This window comes from Cricetulus griseus, chromosome 7 (assembly GCF_003668045.3).
Source record: "Cricetulus griseus strain 17A/GY chromosome 7, alternate assembly CriGri-PICRH-1.0, whole genome shotgun sequence".
In the NCBI taxonomy this organism is placed as follows: domain Eukaryota; kingdom Metazoa; phylum Chordata; class Mammalia; order Rodentia; family Cricetidae; genus Cricetulus; species Cricetulus griseus.
This window is the reverse complement of record NC_048600.1, coordinates 394,784-415,899: the sequence shown is the minus strand read 5'-3', so window position 1 is coordinate 415,899 and position 21,116 is coordinate 394,784. Positions and strand designations below refer to the sequence as shown.

Sequence of the window (21,116 nt, the reverse complement as noted above, 5' to 3'; positions counted from 1 at the left end):
CAGCAGTGTGTGCAGGGCGATGCATTCTACAGGGTAGGTGCACAGGCTGCAGCAGTGGCTCTCAACCTGTGGGTCTTGACCTCTTTGGGGTTTGAATATCCTGCACATCAGATACTTATGATTCACAACAGTGGCACAATTACAGTTATAAAGCAGCAATAACATATTTTTAAGGCTGGGGGCCACCACATCATGAGGAACTAAATAAAGAGTCATAGCATTAGGAAGGTTAAGAACTAGCTAGAGAGAGGGGGCCTAAGAGCTGGTTTGCTGCTTCCTGTATCTACCTCTCAGCTTTAGGGCAAGCTATCCCAACTTTTAACCTTCCAAATCCTGATGTGAGAAACAGGGTTTCACTGCTCCAAGTTCATTCTGGGAACTAAATAAAGTCCACATGGATTCTAGCACAGGTTGTTAACACGCCACTCACTGGCAGTGCTGTTAGAACCCTGGCGCTAAGGGTTCTTCTATTGTGTTCCACAAGCAGGGTGCTGATTGTTCTTGAGTCTGCCCTCCCTCAAGATGGCATCCAGGCTTCTATCACTGAGGATCCCAGGAGGGTTTGGGAAATGACCCAACTACCTTCTGCTTACACCGACTTTTCTTCCCATTCTCATGTTATTTGAGAACTCACCCAGTTGTCTTCTCTTCAAGTCCTAACTTCCAGTGACTGCGACACTGGCACCATGCTGAATATTCTCACTAGTCAGTGAGTGCACACACTGCAAAATGTCACTCTGTATATTTTCAAGATCTGAATCAGGCCACTGACACTGGGGTTTGGGACTGTACTTTTCTTTCAATGTCTAGTACTGTACATGGTGCCTGACCACTGCTGTCTTGCAGATGCCTGTGAACTGAATGGCTCATTGGTATGAGTTCAGAGCCCTGCAGACTTGGAACTGGATGCAATGTTCTCACTTCTTGGAACTGTGGCATCTCGGACTACACTTTCTGTATCTGGCCCATTTGGCATAGGATTCCTTCTTAAGGGCTATAAAGATGAAACAGCATGTGCAAAGGGTCCAGGCTAGTTAACCTATCTTATGTGAGTCATAAAAGAAGGGGTGGCTGGCCCTGGCCCTGGAATACCCGAACAGCTTCCACACAACAGAGACAGGATGCAGAGGACTATAATGGAGGCCTAAAGTATGCTTGGCAAGCAGCCCCCTCCCCCACACCCTGACACTTCAGACACCTCTCCTGAGTGATGCCCACTGGAGGCACTACTTTTATTTTATTGAGATGCTCTCACATAGCCCAGGCTGGCCTTGTACTTGTTACAAAGCTGAGGGTGACCTTGAATTTCTGATCTTTCTGTCTCCACCTCCCAAGTGATGGGATTGGAACCTCCTTGCAGTCTATGCAGTGCTGGGGATGGAACCCAGGGCTTTGCGCCTGCCAGGCAAGCATTCTGCCAAGTGAGATGATCCCCAGATGCATTACAGATATCTTGGTGACCATATTCTCTCCTTATTTGGTTTCAAGCTAAGGGAGACTTCTCCCAACTTTCTGAGTTCTCTTTTCTGTACGCTACCCAGCCTTGGAACATGGGCTTGTTAGGAAGTTCCTGACCCGTGGTGAAGCTCTGCACAGTCAGAAGTGTAGTCTTCCTGAAGACCTAGGCACATTCCCAAAATGGCCATTGTTAATCTCTGTCCCCTTCCTTGAGGCCAGCATGGCACTGCTTCCCTTGGTACCATTTCCAGTTATCCACAACCACCAAGTCTCTGCAGATGTGTTTCCTTTAACAACATGGAGAAACTAAGGTACAAAGGCTCACCTTTTAGTGTCCCTTCCAAATAAAATACATTGTCACTCCCTCTGGCAGTAGATGCTCCCAGTCAAGGGGGACCCTTCTACCCAGACCCATCACGGCCTTCCTCCTGGTGATGAGTATTCACTGCTACCCCCCCATTTTGGGGGGTTATTTCTATTTATTTATTCATCTACTTTATATCTTGACTGTAGCCTCCACCACCCAATCTCCTTCTCAGTTCTCCTTACCCCCCTATCTCATCCCCTCCTCTTCCTTCTCTATCCAGGAAAGGGCAGGTCTCCCATGAGTTATCAATAAAACACGGCATATCAAGTTGCAGTAAGACTAAGCACCTCCCCATCTATTAAGGCTAGGCAAGTTGACCCACCATGAGGAACAGGATCCCCAAAGTCAGCAAGGTAGTCCCATAAGAGGACCAAGCTATACAACTGTAATATATATGTATATGTATATGTATATGTATATATGTATATATGTATATGTATATGAGCCCAGGTTAGTTGATTGTGTGAGCCTTCCCAAGGTGTCCTTGACCCCTCTGGCTCCTGCACTCCTTTCTCCACCTCTACAGGATTCCCGATCTCCACCTAATGTTTGGCTGTGGGTCTCTGCATCTGCCTCCATCAGTTCACAGCTACTCTTCATGTACCCACCTATGCACTCATCACAGCCTGGGAGGTTAACATGTATCTCAAATATAGCATGCTCAAAACCAAACCTTTTCAGTTGCTCAGGTCTAAAACCCTGAGACATCTCCATTGTTTTTCTCTCTCACACTTAACATTCAATCATCCAGAAACCCTTGGTATGTTTCCCTCAATATATCACAGCTAGTTTCTACTGGTCTGAGGCACTGGATTAATATCTGCATTATTGTACTGGCTTTCCAAGTAATCAATCAACCCATACACATTCCCTTCCTTTGCACCTGTACTATATCTCTGGTTCCCATTCGAAAGTGCTTCGGTCTTGATTGCTCTCTGCTGGGGTTATATCTAGAAAAGTATGAGCTGCACTTCCAGTGCCTGGGTTTACAAGACACTCTCACCGTGTAGCTCTGGCTGGACAGGAACTTGCTTCTTGGCCTTGGGATCATGATCCTTCTGCCTCTTGGGTGTTGACATTATAAGTATGTCACTTTGCCTGTGCTTACACTGCTTTTCCACAGCTGGAGTGGTGTTGTTAAAATACCACTTCATGCCAGGCATGGTGGTGCAAACGCCTTTAATCCCAGCACTTGGGAGGCAGAGGCAGGTAGATCTCTGTGAGTGAGTTCAAGGTCAGCCTGTTCTACAGAGTGAGATCTAGGACAGCCAAGGGAACATAGTGAGACCCTGTCTCAAAAGAATCAAAACAAATAAATAGTTAGGCAGGTAAGTCCAAAGATAGAATGACAGACAGACAGATAATACCACCTCATGAAAACCCTCTGCTCATAACAGTCCACTCAGGTCCTGTCTCATTTGAGCAAAGTCACCTTCCAGAATTGACAAAGCTCTACATGGCATGGCAGCTGCTGCCTCTCAGGTGCCAGCTTTACCTTTAGTATGCCAGGGAAACCCTTGCTTGCTTGGGTCACTATTGGGGAGCAGGGCCATTATTTCTACACTGTATTGTTTCTGGAGATTTTTCTTTCTTCCTACATATTCCAGATGTTCTTCCTGAAGGTTCCACTTACCTACAGCCTCTGACTTTCATCCACTTAACCAGCCAGTGAACTGAAGTTCCTAAGGGTCCAGATGTTACTTTTCTCTCCTTCGTCGGTTGGGAGCTGCCTGCTATTGTTACTCACACCTTCCCTGAGTATGGGACTCTCCTGCTCTCCATCTGGACCTATTGCTCCCCATTGCTCCTCCAAGAACTCTTCAGCGCTGCTCCTGACATCCTTTCCCTCCCCTCGTTCTCCTTGGATGATTCCAGTCCCAGGCACCACACTGATGTCATCCCAATTGGGTAATCTGCAGCAGTCCTTCTGAGAGTTTCCTACCAATGCTGTCTTCTTTCTTTCTTTAGCTTCCTCCCCTCTCCTGGCACCTTCTCCCCACTCTTCCAGCTCCCACCCTCTAGCCAGCCAATTCATTCTCCAATTTTTAACACAACTATTACCTTTTTCTCATTTCTAGGCTAAGTTGAGTTCTTTCCTCTGCACTTCCTTGCTACCCGTGCTACAGTCTCTTCTGCTTGCCTAGAATCTTAGCTCCCTCCCACCCAGAAATTAACTACATGCAGCACTTAGGTCCTTTGAGTATGGTGCCTGGCATAGTAACAGGTATGATGATATGTCTGGATTTGATACATGAATACACAGCCTCTGTACAGAATGAATTTGTGACTGGGTTACATTTTAACACAGAACCAGACACTTGGTCTCTCTGGGAAATACTAATTCTCCCAGAGAAACTCAGGCTCAAGTGTAAGAGGCAAGGAAAAACCAAAAGCTGTATTTGACAATGGAAGTGGCATTGTGAATACTTCAATGTGAAGGCAATGAAAGATGAGGAGCCCTTTGGGATGTTAATGAAACAAGTGTCACTGGAGCAAGTGGCTTCCTTGCATCCTAGCACAGTGCCATCTTATCAGGAAGGGTTAGCAGGTTCCCTGCCTGATTACCAACGCCATTGAGACGACTGCCTAATAGTTACCTGTGACCTCCACCCCATTCAGCCAGCTCTCTCTTCTCCCTCCCCATCCTCTCTTTGTCCCCTCTTTCCACCCTGTACAATGCTGGGGATTGAACCCAGGGCTTTGTGTGTTTATTCCAGACATCTTCCACCAGCAAGCTGCATCCCCAGCCCCTTAAGTAGCACCGCTTGGCTTTCAGTCTTCCAAGAGTCAGGCACTTACCTGTAAAGTACATCCAAACACCCCAATCATCAGCATGGCCACTGAGAGGTAATCTGTGAACACATCCCACCACGGCTTCAGCACCCGGAAGGCGGGCTGCTGCTCGGTGAACTGCCGGAACTCTGTCACTGGAATCATGTTTCTGAGAAAGGAGAGGATGCTGGTGAGTTAACTTTTCTTTGGACATCACATAATGGCATTTTGTTGTTGTTGGTTAGCAACATCAAAAATACTTTTGTGAACCCGCAAGAGCAGGGTCTTCTGAAGCCAAAGGGATAGACACATGGTATTCCTGAGCTGGTGATGGACCACCAATGGAAGAAATGAAGAGAGCCCCATACAGCTGAGTTAGCGTCTGGTAACCAAGCTCCCTCTGTGTTCCTCGGGCTTAAACATACCCAGGGATTCCCTGTATTCTCACTTCCTCACACCCTCAAGTAGAGCATGAAGATGCCACAGAGATGGGGTCCATGCTCTGAAATGTCTTTGTTATTTCTTGTCTTCTTGGGCTGTGCTTTAGAGTCCCTGTCATTTCTGTATCCATTTGTTACTGCTTTATTGGGAATCTATTCATGGGTGCTACATTTACTCCAGAGGGAAGGAAAACCATGTGGCTACACGGCTGTCTTTAGTAGAACGGGGATGTGTGTCTTTTTCTCCTCATTTTTTGTCTAAATGCTTTTGTTTCAATTACTTTTCTGTTTCTTACACATCACATTCCACTGTGACTCTCAAACATATCCTGATTTTCTCTTCTGAGAAGTCAGTTTGCCCTGGAAACTTGCTACACTTTGGATGAGCCCTTCCTAGAGCCAAGGGTTAACACAGGTATGGCCACCACCCTGTGGTGCTTTTAGAAGGGGGAAGACCTTTAAGAGGTCAGGCACAGTAGAAGGAAATTAGGTCATTGTGAGAGCGTCCCTTGAAGGGACCCTGTGCTTGCTTCTCTCTCAGCTTCCCAGATGTCGCATGACCAGTAGGCCTGGCCTGCCATGATGTAACTCCATGTCAAAGACCCAAAAGCAATAGGCAAACAGACAATGGACTAAAGTGTTTAAGACCATGGACCAAAAGAAACCTTTGGTCTTTTACAGTCACTTTATCCCAGGTGTTTGTTACAGTGATACAAAAGGAACACAAAAATAGTGTCTCTACAAAAATAACTGTTCAGCATTAAATGGAACATTATATTGCACCGCTCCCCACAAAGCCTATGGAAGAGGGGGCAAGAAGAAGATGGTGAGTGCTATAAAGTACTGTTTTCTTGATAGGACACGACATTAGCAGCTATGAACACATATCCATCTGGATACCTGCACATGACCTGAAGAAGACTGGGCCCTACATGAACTGGGGCGGGGATTTGAGGCCCATGACTGCCCAAGAGCTATGAGAGTTAGTGGCTGCAGGAGGAAGCTAGAGTCCTCTGTAAGAACAGCACGTGCTCTCAAGTGCTGAGCCACCTCTCCAGCCCTCCCCCCAAATATTTTAAAAGCTACTGCTATGTAAACAACAGCGACTAAAAGCACACAGTGCACCTGAGGATCTGAGGAAGGGAAATGACCACGCCCTCTTAGTCTGCTCCTCACGTGCCCACTCTTACAACCTCCACTGTGACCCAGGACTCCTGTGAATTTGTTGGTGGCCATGGCTTTGCAAAGTTATCATAACTGTTCTTTCTGTCTTGCTGCTTTACAACTCTTTATTTAGTTTTAGGTTTTTTTTTTTTTTTTTTTTTTTTTGAGACAGGGTCTCTCTACATAGCCTTGGCTGTCCTGGAACTCACTATGTAGACCAGGCTGGCCTCAAACTCACAAGATATCTGATGGGGGGATATCCTTCTGTATATATGTTTCTCTTATTGGTTGATGAATAAAACACTACTCTTTGGTGAATAGAGGCAGGAAAATAGGCAGGGCAAGGAGACAAGGAGAATTCTCGGAAAGATAGGCAGAGGGAGCACACCAAAAGGAGTCACCATGTAAGGACTGGGTAGAAAGGACACACCAGGTGTTCTCTAGTAAGATAAGACCACATGGAAATAACTAAAATAAAAGTGGGTTAATAATTAAAACAGTGCTAGCCAATAAGAAGCCCAAGCCATTGACCAATAGTTTTATAATTAATACAGCATCCGTATATTTATTTGGGAGCTGAAGCAGCAGGACAAGAAAATACAGCAACAGAGATCCACCTGCCTCTGCCTCCTGAGTGCTGGGACTAAAGGTGTATACTACCATGCCCAGCTACAACTATTTCTTAAACAGTAATTTGGGTTTTACTCTTTGGGGTTTATTCTTTAATTATGTTGGGAAACTTCAGCCTGTCTCCTTGACATCTGAGTAGCACTGATGTGGTTTTTCCATCTTACTGAAACACAATTCCACGCTAACTCCATCAGCCACCAGCAGGCATGTGTGCCTGTCCTAGTTTTCTTTATATTGCTCTGTTAAACACTATGACCAAGGGCAACTTGGGGAGGCCATGTTTATTTGGCTCACATGTCCTGATCACAGCCTACCTTTGATGAAATGCCAAGGCAGAAACTCAAGCAGAGTAGGAGAATAGAGGCAAGAACTGAAGTAGGGCCCATGGATGAACCCTGCTTACGGGCTTGTTCTCCATGGCTTGCTTCTTTATACAACTGAGGACCACCAGCCCAAAGGTGACACTAACCCAAGTGGGCAACACCCCCCATTAACCATTACTCAAGAAAATGCCCCACAAACTCGCCCATATGGCAAGCTTGATGAAGGCAATTCCTCAAATGATGCTCCTTCTTCTTAGATGACTCTAGCTGGAATCAAGCTGACAAAAACTAACCAGCAGTGTCCTTAAAGTCCATTTCAGGCAAACCACTCAAACACACCCGATGGTTTCAATCAGTCCTAGACCACAGAGTTAGCTCAAGCCACTTGACCTTTTCCTCAGTGAACTCTCTCACTGTCCTCAATGTATTGAGGTCACTTGTTTGACATAGATAGGCTCTACATCAGCTGGATTTCCAAGTTCTTCCCCAGAGGTGGCATTCCTGGAAACCAATAAGCTCTGAGCAGTTGTTGGAGAAATAAAGGGATGGATTCAGATGCTCATTCACCTGGGGTTAGTGCTGACAACTCGGTGACAGTGGTGACTGCTGTACCCCACTGTTCTTTCCAGGGTTTGGTTGTTGTGTCTTTCACAAGTCCCTTTAACCTTTGAAAGAACTGGGATAATTCACTTAGTCAAGAGACAATTTCAGGAAGGAAAAATGCCACTGGGGAGCAGTGGGCTTGTGACCTTGTTCTCCCCTTCATGCTCAATATGTAACACAAATCCCAAAATGTTTGCTATGCGCTTGAATATTTAACATTAGAGATGAAAAACATGGATTTTTAAAAGACATGTATTCATTTATGAAAAAGAGTAAATGTATGGCATAAAAAGTATTGGTTACATGTTAATGAATGTTCCTCATGAAAGTCAGTCAACAAAATTATGCATTCAAAAATGAAAAAAAAATAGCTGGGCTTTGGTGGCGCACACCTTTAATCCCAGCACTCGGGAGGCAGAGGCAGGCGGATCTCTGTGAGTTCAAGGCCAGCCTGGTCTCCAGAGTGAGTGCCAGGATAGGCTCCAAAGCTACACAGAGAAATCCTGTCTCAAAAAACCAAAAAAAAAAAAAAAAGAAAGAAAAAGAAAAAGAAAGAAAGAAAGAAAAATCATTGCATGTTAACATATATTATTATGAAAACCCAAATGTTCTAAAACACAAAGGGATGGCATTATTTTACTTTTTCCAGCTGGATTCTCAGGTCTGGTTTTAAAGCCAGTATGTTGTGACATGCTGTTTGGGTTAAAATGCATGAGACTGAACACAGCCTCACAAAACTATGAGTTCAGAGATGCAAGAACTATGTGACTAGGCTTTCATGTAACTATGGATATTTATTTTTGAGACCTTGGCTAGTTAGTTACAGCATGAACAACAGGGGGGTAGGAATGAACCTCACTGTAAGGGCTTCTCTTGGCCCTCAAGTGTATCAAAGGCAATGGGTATCAGCTAACACATAGGGGCTAGAACCAAGCAGGTAGAAAGATTTAAGCTTGACTAGAGGTGGCTGCTGTCTCTATTGAGTATCCTTTGTAACTTTTTCTCCTGGAATAAAGTTCACCCAGCTGCAGGCCCTTTGTGGCCAATGCAGAGAGGCATCATTTGGCTACAGTTGCAGTGCAATGCCTCTTAAGGATGCATTCTGCCTTCCTGCCTGCAGATCACCAGGCATGATTGCCAGGTGGACAGCTGCCTTGACTACAGGCTGATGTAGCCAGGGAGGCAGACACCATTCCTCCCTCACTTTAGGCCAAATTGATCACCCAGAGCCAGCTCCACTGAATTCATAAGTGCTAGAGAAATGCAGAGGCTCCATGGATGCCCAGGATGAGGAAGTCAGCTATTGATAGGAACATATAGAATGTTTTCATGCTGTATTCAAACTTGCTAATGTTTCATGTTAGTATCTCCTTAGTTACAGACTTCTGAGACTAGCCAATGGTTGACTGGCACGAATGGCAACGGATTCTAAGTTTTTCATCAAGGTTGTCTTTACAACCACACTGTCTTCTATGGAATATTGTTCTGCCAATCTTTGGTTTCAGTACGGGGCTGGAGAGATAGGCTCGGCAGGTAAGAACATGGCTGCTCTTCCAGAGGATAGGTTTCCAGCACCCACATGGTAGCTCTCAACTGTCTGTAACTCCAGCTTTAAGGGATCTGATGCCCTCTGCTGCCTCCAAGGGCACACACGATGTGCACATACATACTTGCGGGCAAAAGGCCCATATCACACAATAAACAGGCCTAAGCAAGTTCCTTGAGGGACATGTGCATACCCACAGGAGCAAAGATGAGAAGTCAACTTACAAAGAGAACAAGGGCTAGATGTAACTGTGAAATTCCTGGGAACTTTATGTTTGGGTGAACACAGATGACACCAAGGAGATTGGAAGAATACAGTGATAGTCTGTCACCATCAAGATTGCAGAGTGAGCAAATGTATTCTCTGCGGAAAGGGATTCTCCCAGAAGCGATAGGGCTGCTGAGGATCCCAGTGCCCCTGGGTTATTTTCCTATGAGTGGTTGACCAATGATGCCCCAGAGACCCACAAATGATAAGATACCACCACTACTGTTGGTTGCATGTCACATCTAGACCCTATTTCTGAAGACATCTCTTGCTTTGGTTGCAAGACTTGAGAAATCAAGTTGAGACTGAAACCTCCCTTGAGATCAGCTTTCATAGTGCCAGATGTGCTGTTTAGGTATCTGGGAAATAATGGCCCAAAGCCCTAATCATCTGAGTGTTTAGAGGTATTGAAAGCTGTCTGAGAGACACACGAATATACCCAAAGGAATGTCAGGAAGTCACTTCAGCTAGTCAAAGGATGCAAGGGCCAGGAGCTACACAAGTGACAGGCAAGATGTGTCAGATAGTGCAACAGTGGCTTCAAGTGTTATGGGTGAAATCAACTTTGGACTTAACCCCCATGCTACAGGGGGAAATTTCACATCTGGTACTGTGAGCTTTGACAAAACACTGGCTGAGGAACCATAGTCCTCAGCTGCTTTGTTCAAAGAATATGATTTACTGCTAAAGTGTTTCGCAAACATTCATGTTTATGCCCATGAGTTATTCCAGTGTTAGCTTCCATTCAAGTGTCTTTCCATTTTTCATTTCCCCCCCCCCTTTTGTATTTTGTAATAGAAGGACTTTCTTTGAGCCACACTGTGGAGATGGGAGTCACAGGGTAAAGGGGGTTGGGAGTTAGAGAACAGCCGGACATCTGTGTCATCCCTCTCTAAGGCTCAAGTACTATTGTGGAAGAGTGGGGTAGAAAACTGTGAAACGAGTGACCAAGTCCCACCTCTAAACTCATGGGGCTTTTCCTTGAGGCACCTCTATACTCTGTGGTGTTCTGCATCTTTCCCATGCAACCACATGGTCATCAATACAACATCTAGTTAAAAGATGGACAGAAACTAAAACAATAACTTCTACTGAGTCAAAGGGACATTATATAAAACTGAGTTTAAAAACAAAACAAAACTGTGCACTGAGGAAGACTACACTCCTCCCCCTCCAGTCTTGGGCCTTCATCTTGATTTGGTACCTTACACACCACTGATTTTGCACTGTCAGTGACAAAGGCAAAAGACAAGTTAGCATCACAAAATATTGACCTTATGTGGTTCCTTACAGATGTGGGCTAGTGGAGTTCCAGGGGCTACCAAGGCACAGGCACACTGATCTTTATTGATGGCTTTCCTTAGAACTTACAGCAGGTGAGACTCCCTGAGCCAGTGACTGAGGTGTCTCGTAGGCTTAATGCTTTACTATGGGAGATGAAGGTGAACTAAGGAGCCAAAGCATGCTTGTGAGGTATGGAGTGGCACTATTAGAATGTGTGGCCTTTTTGGAGGAAGTATGTCACTGCCAGTCCTGTCAGTGGTTTTGTTGCTGTTTGTTCTGCAGTGAGTAGGGGTTAAATCTTCCTATTTGATATCCCAGCAGCACCTGACACCGTGGAACCATTCATTCTCCTTTCAGCTTCCCTTTGCTTCTGACTTCCCTGGCTGTTTGTCCCTCTTTTTTGCATCTCCTTCCCTGGTCCTGGGCCTTTTATTTTGAGTGCTAAGTCTTTGGTGATTTTCTTCCCTCACTTCCTCACTCCTTGGGCAACTGCATCACTGTTATCCACATCAAATCCACTGCATGGTTGTACCTCCATTTTGATGCAAATATCCTATTTAACATCTCACTCAGTTACCCATTAGATAAGCCAAAATCTACCAATGTCAACCCCTTACTTCCCACCCTCACAGCAAAGCCCTGCTTCACATGTAAATGACAACTGTATCCTTCCAGTTACCAAGGACCCCAATCTGAGTCACCCTACACTCTCCCTGTGTCTTATATCCATATTTAAGCTGTCAAAAAGAAAACTTAAGTTTCTTATTGAGCTGCTTCTGCCCTTCCATTACAATCTAAGTTTCACAAAGACGGTTCTTATTCCTTCTCAGTCCTATTTTGTTCACAAGATATGTTACAAACATGGAGAAAACAAGGGACAAAATTTGATGAAATTAACAAATCTGGGGAGATGACTCAGTGGGACAGGGTGCTTCTTGTTCTGTAAAAACAAGGACCTGAGTTTGCCTCGTACTGGGTTCAGAGAGGGATTCTGTCCCACTGAGGTAGAGATTCACAGGACAAGGTACCCAATGTTCTCCCCTGCACTCTGCATAATATACTTTGCAGAGTGCTCATTCATACACATGTGTGTGCACACTGCACCAACATCACACACACACACATATATATAATTATATATATATATATATATATATATATATATATATATATCATTACAGATATTCACATACACATAAAGTAGTGAATATTTGTAATTCTAGTGAGGAAGAGGGGTAAACTGTTTTCAAATTTATAACAGTCACTCACAATCAACATGTGCCTGGGTGACATCACAGGCAGATGGCCCCCTCTTTGTAGGGCCAGGGCATGAGCACGGCATAGGCCAGGATGGAGAAGGCACACATGGTTTTACACCCACAGACTCTTCCCCTTTGTACCAAAGGGTCCACAGGTTAAAAGAAAGTCATAGGGATCCACTCAAAGCATCTGTCATAAAACAAGCTGCTGTTCTTCAGCAGCGTGAAGAGGGATGAAAGAGGTGCATTTCCCAGGGACACAAAGAGTATATTCTTCTTCCTCCGGAGAGCACAACTCTGGACAGAGTCTTACTATGTGGCACACATGACAACATCTTTCTAGAAAAATCCACTAGAGGAGGTTGTGATGACACGATGCTACAGAAATACTCCATGTTAAAAGAGAGAAGTCGTAAGTGCATTACAAATTAGAACTGAAAGGGGTCAGGAGATTGGTCATCCCGTTCATACCATCATTTTAGCGGTGAGAAACCTGAGCCAAGGGAGACAAGATGCTTGATCAAGGACGATAGCTAGCTAGCAGAGAAACAGAACCTTCCAGCAGAAGTTCTTGCGCTGGAGTTCTTTGATGAGGTCACAGGAGGCTGAGGAACATTCACAGAACATAAAGAGTTCTGAACAAATAGTTGGAAATAGAATTTCTCCTGCTGCCATGTCCTTTGTCTGACTGTAAGCAATAAAAGTCCTTAAGTGCTATTAAAGCAAGTGATTCTTTAAAGACATACATGCCACCCTCAAGCTGTCCTGAAATCAAAGTGGTTAACTCAGAGGAAGCTTAAAGGTAAAGTTGACCTTGTGACCCAAGAGGTACCTCTATAGTACCAGTTAGTTGGGTCTCTCCATACATTCCTATGTTTCCGTGAGTGGATGGTTCAGTTATCTTATATGAAAAGTCTTCAGTTTGAAATTCCCCTGATTTCCAAGGGCAGAGATGGCAGGAAGTGAAAGTCAGTACAGGTAGCACTTTTGGTTCTGCCTTAACCAGGGAAAAGATCACTTTCATTTCCAGCCATCTCCTGTGACTATTTAAGAACAATCCCTCTGTAAATGTGTACAGCAAACCATGCACCAAGGCCTGGCTTTGTGTGATGTTTCTGGGAACTCTATGGTAGTCATTGCCCTTGGAAGCTACTAAAAACATGTCATGTGTTTGATCAGGAGCTGTTTGGGGCAACTACCCAGCAGAAGCATGATTCACTTTCGTTACTAATTGGCTTGCTAAAGTGAATTATGAAAATGAATTATGCCTGGCACTGTGCTAGGAGCCCAGGAAATAGAGAACACAACAGACCAGGTACTAGCTCCTCCCCACACAGTCTCTCAGGAGAGGGGACCTGCTAGCTGGATTCCTATGAATCCAACAATGCAATGCTCTTCTTTCTAATCAGAGTTGACTTGTGTTTCTGTGCCGATGCTGTAGAGGTTTGTTTCATTTCAACGGAGACAAAATACATAGTTTATCTCAGAATCTTCTAGGAAACAACGGGGTCTTAGAAATTAATGCTTATCTGTTAAGTTTAAATCACACAAATACACACACCCAATGAAGCAATTTGTAGTAAATACCAAATTGTTCTACTACATTACTCTCTTAAAAACTTGATATTGCAATAAAGAAAACCAAAAGCATTAATACATAGATGCATATTGTAAAAAGTGATTAATCAAAACAAATTTAGTATTAGAGAAAATGCCTGAGAAGAGGAAAGGAGTTGGGAACTATGTATTTTATCAAAGCCAAGTGTAGTGATATCTTGTTTATACTCTAACAAATAAAGGTTGCCTGCAGATCAGAGGGCAGAGCTAGCCACTAGTTAACTATAGATGTCTGGAGACTGTACAGGCAGACAGGAAGTGATATGACTTAGCGGAGAGAGGAAATGATAAGGTGGGATGAGACAGGAGCTCAGTCTCTGCTGGCAGTTGAGTAGCTAAGGTGTCTGTGGTTTTGTTCCTTTGTCTCTTTGATCTCTCAGCATTTCCCCCTATATCTGACTCTGGGCTTTTATTATTAAGACCTATTAGAACTTGTGTCACAGCCGAGGACTGGTGAAACCCATGCGATGCTTGACACCATTGCTGGAGACAGTGTGCTGATGGGAATATGTTCCTAGTCTCAGTTTGGCCCCAAGGGGAAGGGCCACCTCGACTTGTCTGAACGTTATGATGACACAAAACAGAAACAGCTCGAAACTGAGTCTGGATTTCTGCATTTCCACTAAGTGGCCAAGGATGGCCTTGAGCTTCTGACATTCCTACCTTACATTCTTAGTGCTGGGTTACAGGTGTGTTTAGTGTACCCTGTTTATACAGGTCAGATCAGGGCTGCAAGCAGGGCAGGCAAGCATTGTACTGTAGTGAGATATACACCCCGCCCATACTTGTAGCACTGACCATGACTGTTTGGGCATGGTCACAGGTGAGGAGGTGCCGAGAAGAGGCCTAGATCTGGAGTTTGCTCTGGGTTCTGGTCGGCTCCTGGAGGGCAGCTGAGATTGGATGCTCAGAGCACTGACCTTGGATTATCAGTTTCTTATGTAAGTGATTTCTCCCCAATAAAATTAACCTTCCCAATCCTGTGTATCGTAATATTTCTACCACATTCTTCCAACAAAGATACACCCTAGTCCCTCCACTGGCCTTAAAAAAAAATGTAATACTTTATTGATTCTTTGGGAATTTCACATCATGCACCCTAATTCCCCTCACCTCCTAGTCCCTCCGTATCTGCTCCTCACCCCTGCAGTATGCCCCTCCAAATTGATTAAAAACAAAACCAAACAAACAAAAAGCCCACCTCACTCCTCTGTCTTTCCAACACCTCTTCACTCATCCTAGTGGCATCAGGAGCTAGTGTGTTACCCAGTGTACCCCTTTTGTCCAATCAGCCCCATCCACAAACTGTTCATTGCAATGAGGCAGTGGTCTGGTTCAGGCCTCTGGCACACCATCATCACTGAACTCTCACTGAAACTCCTCTTGGATATGCTGCCATTGCCCAAGGCATGGAGATCCTGCAGTTACCGCTCCGCAGGACCAGTCCCTTCTTGCACTCCAGCAGGTCACAGATAGGTTGGATGTTAGGGTGGGTCCAACCCAAGGCCCAGGATGTGGGTCTGGGTGGTGGCTGAGCTGGTGGGTTTGGACCACTAGGACCACCACTCAGGAGAGGGGCAGACCCAGCGCTCCAAGGCCCATGGCATCGGGGCCAGCTCTCCCACAACCTGGGTGGCTGGGTTTATGTTGAGGTCTTTGATCCATTTGGACTTAAGTTTTGTGCATGGTGATAGACATGGATCTATCTGCAGTCTTCTACATGCCAGCATCCAGTTATGCCAGCACCATTTGTTGAAGAAGCTTTCTTTTCCATTGTATAGCTTTGACTTCTTTGTCAAAAATCAGGCGTGCATAGGTGTGCAGGTTAATATCAGGGTTTTCAACTAGATTCCATTGGTCCACCTGTCTATTTGTGCCAATACCAAGCTGTTTTCAGGACTATAGCTCTATAATAGAGCTTGAAATCCAGGATAGTGATGCCTCTGGAAGTTCTGTTATTGTACAGGGTTGTTTTGGCTATTCTGGGCCTTTTGTTTTTCCATATAAAGTTGAGAATTGTTTTTTTCAAGTTCTGTGAAGAATTGTGCTGAGATTTTGATGGGGATTGCACTGAATCTGTAAATTGCTTTAGGCAAGATTGCCATTTTTACTATGTTGATCCTACCTATCCAAGAACATGGGAGATCCTTCCATTTTCTGGTATCTTCTTTAATTTCTTTCTTTAAAGACTCAAAATTCTTATGATACAGGTTTTTCACTTTTTTGGTTAGCGTTACCCCAAGGTATTTCATGTTGCTTGTGGCAATTGTAAAGGGTGATGTTTCTCTGATTTCTTTCTCAGCACATTTATCATCCATATATAGTAGGGCTACTGATTTTTTTGAGTTAATTTTGTATCCTGCCACTTTGCTAAAGGTGTTTATCAGCTGTAGAAGTTCCCTGGTTGAGTTTTTCGGTTCACTTATGTAGACTATCATATCATCTGCAAATAGTGAAAGCTTCACTTCTTCCTTTCCGATTTGTATCCCCTTGATCTCCTTTTGTTGTCTTATTGCTCTAGCTAGAACTTCAAGGATAATATTGAAGAGTTATTCAGAGAGTGGACAGTGTTTTCTTGTTCCTGATTTTAGAGGGATAGCTTTGAGTTTCTCTCAATTTAGTTTGATGTTGGCTGTTGGCTTACTGTATATTGTTTTTATTATGTTCAGGTATGTTCCTGTTATTCCTGATCTCTCCAGGACCTTTATCATGAAGGGATGTTGGATTTTGTCAAAGGCTTTTTCAGCATCTAGTGAGATGATCATGTGGTTTTTCTTTTCCAGTTGGCTTATATGGTGGATTACATTGACAGATTTTTGTTGATAGATTTTCGAATGTTGAACCAACCTTGCATCCCAGGGATGAAGCCTACTTGACCATGGTGGATGATTTTTCTGATATGTTCTTGGAGGTTTGCCAGTATTTTGTTGATTATTTTTGCATCTATGTTCATGAGAGATATTGGTCTATAGTTTTCTTTCTTAGTTATATCTTTGTGTAGCATGGGTACACAAAGGTAATTGTAGCCTTGTAAAAAGAGTTTGGCAATGAACCTTCTGCTTCTCTTGTGTGGCAAAATTTGAGGAGTATTGGTATTAGCTCTTCTTTGAATTTCTGGTAGAATTTTGCACTGAAGCCATCTGGCCCTGGGCTTTTTTTGGTTGGGAGACTTTTGATGACTGCTTCTATTTCCTTAGAGGTTATATAGGTCTGTTTAAGTTGCTTATCTGTTCTTGATTCAATTTTGGTAAGTGATATCTGTCCAGAAAATTGTCCATTTCTTTTACATTTTCAAATTTTGTGGAGTACAGGTTTTCAAAGTATGACCTGAATATTTTCTGGATTTCCTCAGTGTCTGTTGTTATGTCCCCCTTTTCATTTCTGATTTTGTTAATTTGCACATTCTCTCTATGCCTTTTGGTTAGTTTGGATAAAGGTTTGTCTATCTTGTTTGATTTTCTCGAAGAACCAACTCTGTTACATTGATTCTTTGAATTGTTTTCTTTTTTTTGACTTTATTGATTTCTGCCCTCAGTTTGATTATTTCCTGACATCCACTCCTTCGGGGTGATTTTGCTGCCATTTGTTCTAGAGCTTTCAGCTGTGATGTCCACTCTCTGGTGTGAGTATTTTCTAGTTTCTTCATGTGAGCACCTAGAGCTATGAACTTTCCTCTTAGTACTGCTTTCAATGTGTCCCATAAGTTTGTGTATGTTGTGTCTTCATTTTCATTTAATTCTAGGAAGTCTTTAATTTCTTTCTTTATTTCTTCCTTGACCCAGGAATGGTGCAATTGGGTGTTGTTCAATTTCTATGAGTTGGTAGGTTTTCTGCAATTTGTGTTGTTTTTGAATTCTAACTTTAAAGCATAGTGGTCTGATAAGACACAGGGGATTATTCCAATTTTTTTGTACCTGTCTAACTTCAAACTAACTTGTTAGATACTAGGATAGCTACCCCAGCTCATTTCTTGGGTCCATTTGATCGGAATATCTTATCCCAACCCTTTACTCTGAGGTAATGTCTGCCTTTGAATTCGAGGTGTGTTTCTTGTATGCAGCAGAAGGATGGATTCTGGATTGTCTCAAATATCAATATGGAAAAATGCCATATTATTAAAATATAACTATTTCTGAAGATGAATGTGTTTTTCAATTAAAAAAGATAAAAACGATCAGTCCCAAACTGGGATCCGTGCCGCTCTCAGACCTCATTGGAGAAGTTTCCCTTCCCAGTGGGCAGAGGTTAATGCAGAAACTCATAACTTATGAGAGTGCAGAGAACAGTAGACTGCTCAGTCACAAAGGAGACACCTACATCGCAGACTTTCCCCAAGGATCAGGACCCATCACAGAAAAGGGGGTGGGGGAAGGGTCAGAGTAAATGCCATCTGGCAGGGCACTGCATCATGAACTCAGAGGTTTCATGCCTGAGACCCACACAACAGGATCAAACCAATCTACATTGATAGCCCAGAACCAGAGGGGGTCAGAAACTGCCACCCCTCACTGAGGAGCTATGGGTATTTGATGGTTTCTAGGGAAGGGCAGTCAGTATTCTTTAAGGGTGTGGTTCCTGGTAGGTTGACTACACTCCACTGGGTGTCCTCACACCGAAAATATGGACAGCACAAATTGGAGTCACTGGATAATTATGCCAAAACCAAAACAGATAATGAACTTGGAGAAGGGGAAGGAGGTGGGTGGATCTGGGAGGAATTAAGGAGAGGAGGAGTATGAACCATGCAAAGAATTAACAAAAGTATTTTTAGCAGATTAACAATAGAAGGAAAAAATTTTTTTAAAAATCAGATAATTCTGGGTAAGAGCCAACACAATTCCATTATATTTATTTTTTAGTAAGTTTTTTAGATTTTATTTTATTCATTCCCATAGTATGAGTGTTTTGCCTGTATGGATGCGCATACTATCTGAAGGCTTGGTTCTGGAGGGGTCAGGAGAGGGTGTTGGATTCTCTGGAATTAGAGTTGTGGATGGTTGTGAATTCTCCTGTGGCTGCTGGGAACTGATCTTGGGTCCTCCGCAAGAACAAGTGCTTCTCACTACTTAGCTATCTCTCCATCCCCCATTAGCGGTGGTTTGGATAAGAATGGCCCCTATAGGCTCATGTATTTGAATGCTTAGTCTGCAGTTGGTGAACTGCTTACTGCTTAGGAAGGATTTGGAGGTATGTCCTTCCTGGAGGAGTGTCATCCAGGGTGGACTCTGTAGTGTCAAAAGCCCAAGCCAGGCCCAGTTTGTCTGTCTGTCTGACTGTTTGCCTATCTCCCCCACCCCACCCCCACTTCCTCCTGTCTACAGATTAGGATGTAAGCTCTCAGCTACTCCTTCAGTACCCCCGACTGCCTCTAGACATGAATGATATGGACAAACATTTTGAAACTATAAGCAAGTCCCCAATTAAGTGCTTTTTTCAAGAAATTGCCTTGGTCGTAGTGTTTCATCACAGCCTTAAAACAGTACCTAAGACATGTGCCCTTTTCCTTTCTTTTGTGGGTGTGCATATGGTGCTGGGGTTGAACCTAAGGTCTCACACATCTGATAGTCTACCACTGTGATAAATCCCCACCTAGCCCCTTCTTTAATTTTTAAATGTTTCAGACTTTTTGTATTTTGCCCAGGCTGGCTTTGAACTCACTCTGTGGCTCAGGAAGAGCATAGTTTTATAATCATCCTGTCTCTTCCTACCAAATCTCTGAGATTTCAGGCCTCCCTCGCCATGCCTGGCATAGTGCCACCCTCACAGAAAAACTGCAGACCATTTAGAAAGGGGTATTTACCAGGTGCTATTATTAGCAAAAATCCTGGGTTGGAACTTAGAAAAGCCATTTCAGAACTGTCTATAGCCTTGCCAGATCCATTTTTAAAAGTTGTTGAAAGATCTAGAAAACAAGATTCATGAGCCTAGTGATGTATCAGCTTGCCTGGTGGCATCTACAGACGGTTTCTGATCTGAAATTTGTCAGCTGGATGAAAATTGTGTTTAGAAGGGACAAAGCTGGTCTAAAACTTGTCACGTTGGATTAGCGTATGAAGTGTGTCTTACTACCAGTGCTTCCAGTGCATAGGAGAGCATGGGAGTTCAAGGTTATCCTAGGCTAAACAGCTAGTTCTAAGTCAGCCTAGGCTTACATGATACCCTGTTTCAAAACAACGAAGAGTTGTTAAATTGAAAGTCTTTAAAATGTTAATCCTAGGGGTAGTGCAAACCTTTGATTACAGCATTTAGGCGACAGAGGCAGGCAGATCTCTGAGCTCAAAGCCAGCCTTGTAAGTTAGAGGCCAGCCAGAGCTACAGTGAGACCCTGTCTCACCAATAAATAAATAAATAAATAAATAGCATGGAAAATCTGAGAAATTCAGTTAAAACTTAAAACTTCATAGAAAAAAAAGTAGGACATAAACAAGAAAAAAAAGATTACTCTTAAAAGTCAAACACTTCAAAGATAAGAGCCCTTTGGAGCTCTGAAGAGGAACTGGAGGATTTAACGATGATCTTCTGGGTGGTGGAAAGCAGGCTCAGTGCCAAGAGAAAGGGCAACTGATGGAACAACCAGGGATTTTTGTTTTTGTTAGTTAATTCCCTCTGCTCAGAAGACCCACCCTTTCCCTGGGCCTGAGAAGGGTTACACAGACATAAAGGTTACTGCAAATTAAACAATAATGCCCCGTGTATGGAGAAATGGGAACTTGTGGAAGGATAGGTTGGTTTATTTGTATCCAAGGCACTGGATACAAGCAAGGTCACCCTCGGAATTCCTGTGGGTGACAAGTGGGACTGGAGACAGGGAGGAGAAAGCCAAGGCCTCATTGCCTTCTTTTCTCCCACCTGGGGGTGCAGGGGCTCAGAGTATCAATGGAGGATCTTGGGATGAGACGGTTCTCAATGGCAGTGACAACCTCTCTGTCCCCAACACTGAGCCGGACAGTAGACCTGGCAGCCTTACAAAGGTACCAGGCTAGCTTTGTCAGCGACATCCCTAGCTGCTAACGTGGAGAAGGCAGTGAATTAGTCAGTTTGTCTGTATGAGCCTCCCACTAGGATGCAGAGATGTCACCTGCACCTAATGATGATTGTGAAAGACACGATGGGCTGGACATATTCAGGATGCTTCATACATGCAGTTGAGATGCCTTCTTTGGTGGTTCACATGGCTCTCCATGAGACAGTATGGATTTTTATTTCGGTTTCCATTGAATAAGATAAACTTGAATTGGGCTGGTTGAGATGCCCCCAGAGAAGTAGGACAGTCAACGACAATCTTTAGACTAAACTGACAAAAAGCCACCAAGACTCAATTGTGAAAGCCAAGCACCCAGCAGAAGCCAAGCAGTTTTGTGTCCCAGCTGCCAGTTAAATCATCCT

At 43.8% G+C, this 21,116-nt stretch overlaps 1 protein-coding gene across 3 annotated transcripts in view; it reads right to left on the bottom strand.

Annotated features, from left to right (window-relative positions):
- Lrrc8c (leucine rich repeat containing 8 VRAC subunit C) overlaps nt 1-21,116 on the bottom strand; it is a 123,524-nt gene that overhangs the window by 37,139 nt on the left and 65,269 nt on the right. For all 3 annotated transcript variants that reach the window (XM_027425877.2, XM_027425876.2, XM_027425878.2), the window contains exon 2: nt 4,625-4,766. In XM_027425877.2, coding sequence (XP_027281678.1) covers nt 4,625-4,762 — 138 coding nt within the window. In that variant the 5' untranslated portion in view covers nt 4,763-4,766. The remainder of the gene's footprint in view (nt 1-4,624; nt 4,767-21,116) is intronic.